Source organism: Echinops telfairi, unplaced genomic scaffold (genome assembly GCF_000313985.2).
Source record: "Echinops telfairi isolate 266 unplaced genomic scaffold, ASM31398v2 ScPeMD7_22;HRSCAF=79, whole genome shotgun sequence".
In the NCBI taxonomy this organism is placed as follows: domain Eukaryota; kingdom Metazoa; phylum Chordata; class Mammalia; order Afrosoricida; family Tenrecidae; genus Echinops; species Echinops telfairi.
The window spans coordinates 2376652-2380601 of NW_022103919.1; the positions used below are offsets into that span (position 1 = coordinate 2376652).

A 3950-nucleotide genomic window follows, 5' to 3' on the forward strand; every position below is an offset into this window, starting at 1 on the left:
TAATAACAACAACGAGATGAGGAGCGCTTCAAGGGATTAAAGGCCTGGTCTAGTCCCACAGCCCTGGTTCTTTCCAGAAACACACTAGTTCCACAGGGACTGCCTGTTGTGTAGGGATTGATGCTGGCACCAGTAATGCGATCCTCCAGAGGCCTGCCCTGATCATCTTCACGCCCATCATGAAGGGGTTAGCAATTAGTCTCCTGGGTACTCGAAGTCAGGCAGTGGTAGGATGGAGATTCAGGACAACCATGGTTACCTATGAAGTGAAACGTACCAGGGAGCAGCACGGCGTCCCAGGCTCATACAGGTCCCAACACCTAGAATTCTTAGATGCTCAGTAGCCTTCAGCAATCAGTGGAAGCAGGGCACGGCCTTGGCTCGAGGGGTCAAGATTTCGTGCTGGGCAAACTGGCAAGAAATCCGGCTCAGTCTCCGCGCCCTGTGGGGTGTGGGGGTGAGGGGAAGTAGGAGCCCCAGGGCAGCCTGCTTGCGGCTCTCAGGTGGGCAGGGTTGGAACAGGCACCTAGGGCCCAAGTCAGAAATTGCTGACCCCGTGGTCAGTAGCAGGCGCAGGAATTCGGACGTGTCAAAAAAGGAGCGAGTACCCACGCGCTCCACTGTCGCCCTGCCCCGAGCCCTACTGAAAGCAGCTTCAAGGCTTCAGGCTACATACAATCTCCGCCCCACACCCTCATTGGCGGTCTCAGCTCTTAGGCAAATTTATGACCCGCAGCACAAACCTATTGGACGTTTGGATGAAGCTCCTCCCCCCTAGCCCCGCCCCGCCTGTACATTGGGTAGTTCTGTTCTGGGGGCGGTTTCAGTAGAAATTGCCAACCTAGTCTGTGCTTCCATTGGTCTACTTTGATTTGAGGGGCGGTCCCAAACGAGACGCTAAGCCCCGCCTTACATTTCCATTGGTCGCGCTGCCATTCGCGAAGTTCCCGACTCCGCCCTAGAGCCGTTCCTTATTGCCCATTGGCTGGCTCTGTTGCGCGAGGCGGGTGCCGGCCGCACTCGCGGGACGTGTGGCAGTTCGGGCAAACCGAGCGGACCGAAGCAGCGTTGGCCGCTGACATGACGCCCGAGGACCAGGAGGAGCGGCTGCCGCTGCTGGGGCTGCCCGGCGGCAGGTGAGCGGGCAGCGGGGCCCGGGGCGGAGGGCGCGGCCTCGCTCCCTGCCCCTCCTCCGTCCCGCTCACGGCCTTGTCCCCGCAGCGTCCCCCGCGGCCGCCGGGTCTTCCTCGCCGCCTTTGCAGCCGCCCTGGGCCCGCTCAGCTTCGGCTTCGCGCTCGGCTACAGTTCCCCGGCCATCCCGAGCCTGCGGCGCGACGTGCCCCGAGCCCCGCGCCTGGACGACGACGCGGCCTCCTGGTTCGGGGTGAGACTGCGGCCTGGGCCCCTTCCCCTGCAGGCAGCCCCCTCGGGCGGGCACTGGGACCCTCGGCCAGGATCCCCCGCTCTTTGCCTCGGCGGACGCCGTGGGGTGGAGGGTGAGGGCGAGGGTGGGCCCCGAGTATCCTCTGCTCAGCCCGCGGTCCGCCCGCCTCCCAGGCCATCGTGACCCTGGGCGCCGCGGCGGGGGGCGTGCTGGGCGGCTGGCTAGTGGACCGCGCCGGGCGCAAGCTGAGCCTCCTGCTGTGCGCCGTGCCCTTCGTGGCCGGCTTCGCTGTCATCACCGCGGCCCAGGACCTGTGGATGCTGCTCGGGGGTCGCCTCCTCACCGGCCTGGCTTGCGGCGTCGCCTCGCTAGTGGCCCCGGTTAGTGTCCACCTGCGGCCGAGGACAGAGAGTGGGACAGACTGCTCCCGACCAGGGGGCATGGCTCCCATGGCTGTGTCCGACACCCACCCACGGATTAAGTAGTCTCCTATAAGAGCTCTTCCCCTCCACACAGCCCGTGGATGGAGCCCACTGTTGTCAGCCCCACTGTACAGGTGACACCCAGCCTCCGTCAGGGCCCGCACTCCTGCCACCGGAGTCCAGGATTGCCCCCTGTAACTGACCTGCCCTTTTCGTTGACACACGTGCTGAATGGGCCCCTTCTGTCATGCCCTGTTGTACAGATCCTGCCCTGCTTGGGTTTGTCTGTGAGAAAGGACTACCAGGACTGACTGCTCCCCGCCCAGCCCCAGAGCCCTCCCTCCCTCAGGAGCCCTGGAAAGTTAATGTGACACTTGGGCTGCTGATTCCGGGGTCAGCAGTTTGACGCTGTCCGCTGCTCCTTGGGAAAAAGATGAAGAGTTCGCTCTTGGAAACCCATGGGGCAGTTCTGCCCTGCCCTGTAGGCCTGCTGAGGGAAGCCCTGCTGACAGACAGACTTTGGCATCACACAGACCTGGGCTCAGATCCCGGCTCTGCCACCTACCTGGGCCCGACACCTCACTGAACCTGTTTTCCTCCTTTGTCAAGTGGAGAGGGTGGGGGGTTATCAGGCAGTGGGACTTGGCACACTGTGTGGGAGTGCTTGGGCTCTGGCAGGGGTATCCCTGAGTAGCCATGGAACTGCTGCCGGGGGTGGGCCATCTCCTCCCCAGCCTGGTGAAGATGGGAAACGGTAGCCAGGCATCCTCCCTGGGCACCCCTCTGCTCCTCCAGCTCCTCTCACCTGCATTGGCTGGGCAGCAACAGGAAGAAGGGGGTCCTTTTATTATTCTAGACAAAAACAGACTTGTGTTAGTCATGGGCCTCCCCACCCCCACTTGCTTCCCAACACCCCCCCCAAAAAAATCTGCCATTGAATTGATTCTGACTCATAGCGACCCCATAGGAACAGGATGAACTGCCCCTGTGGGCTTCTGAAACTATAACTCTTGATGGGAACAAAAAGCCTTGTCTTTCTCCAAAGGAGCAGCTGCTGGTTTTGAACTACTGACCTTACAGTTAGCAGCCCAAGACGTAGGCCACTATACCACCAGGGCTCCTGAGTCTGATTCATAGCAGCCCTAAAGGACCAAGTAGAAGTGCCTCACGTGATTTCTAAGGTTGTCAATCATTATGGAAGCAGACTGCCAGCTCTTTCTCCCAAGGAGTGACTGGTGGGTTCAAACTGCCAACCTTTTGGTTGGTAGTGAGTGCTCACCACACACACCACTGGGATCCTCAGGGGCCTAAGGTGTGGGGAATAACCCTGAAGTGTGGGCAAAGCCCTGGTGGCCCCTGAGCCCTGGGCTGACAGCCACTGGTAGAACTGAGTCCAGGAGTTCTGCATTTTTACTCCAGAGGAGCCACTCACACTGCTGCGGTTCGGGGCCAGCAGCCCGTAGAGGTCTCGATGCCGAATCTCAGGCCCCACCCCAGACCTGTCCAGTCAGAATTGACATTTTCTCCAAGGGATGTACACACTGACATTTGAGAAGCTCTGTGCTTGCTTTCTCTGCAGAGACACACACCACCACCACCACCCTGGAGGCTGGAGAACAAGCAGCCAAGTCCATAACCTCAGTCCCTTGGACACCCCAGATACAGAGTAGGGGTGAGGGGGGCAATGGGAAGGGCACTATTGGCCAGGGACAATGTGTTTAGGGATGCCCAGAGCCTGCTGCAGCCCCGACTGGTGCTTCTGGACCTTAACCTGGTAGCCATCAAGTAAAGCCTCCACTCCTCTTGATTGCCCGCAGGTGTATATCTCCGAAATCGCCTACCCGGCAATCCGGGGGCTGCTCGGCTCCTGTGTGCAGCTGATGGTCGTCACCGGCATCCTCCTCGCCTACATGGCAGGTACGGCTTTCCCGCTCATTCACGAGCCCTGTGCGTGGCCAAGCGGTCGTTCTGCAGGTGCAGGAACCGAGGTGACCCAGGTCACATAGCCAGTCCCTAAGGAGTACTGCCTCTCTGGGATTTGGGGGCACATGGGCTTTCACTACTGAGGGGGCATCCACACCTTCCAAGGGCACTGAGTTGAGCCAACCTGTGAGTTAGTCTATTATGGCAGGGGGCCCCGGGCG

At 60.6% G+C, this 3950-nt stretch overlaps 1 protein-coding gene across 1 annotated transcript in view; it reads left to right on the top strand.

Annotated features, from left to right (window-relative positions):
* The first annotated feature begins 1080 nt into the window (after nucleotides 1-1080).
* SLC2A8 (solute carrier family 2 member 8) overlaps nucleotides 1081-3950 on the top strand; it is a 10101-nt gene continuing 7231 nt past the window's right edge. The window contains exons 1-4 of the mRNA XM_013007385.2: nucleotides 1081-1136; nucleotides 1222-1384; nucleotides 1558-1764; nucleotides 3624-3723. Coding sequence (XP_012862839.1) covers nucleotides 1081-1136; nucleotides 1222-1384; nucleotides 1558-1764; nucleotides 3624-3723 — 526 coding nt within the window. The remainder of the gene's footprint in view (nucleotides 1137-1221; nucleotides 1385-1557; nucleotides 1765-3623; nucleotides 3724-3950) is intronic.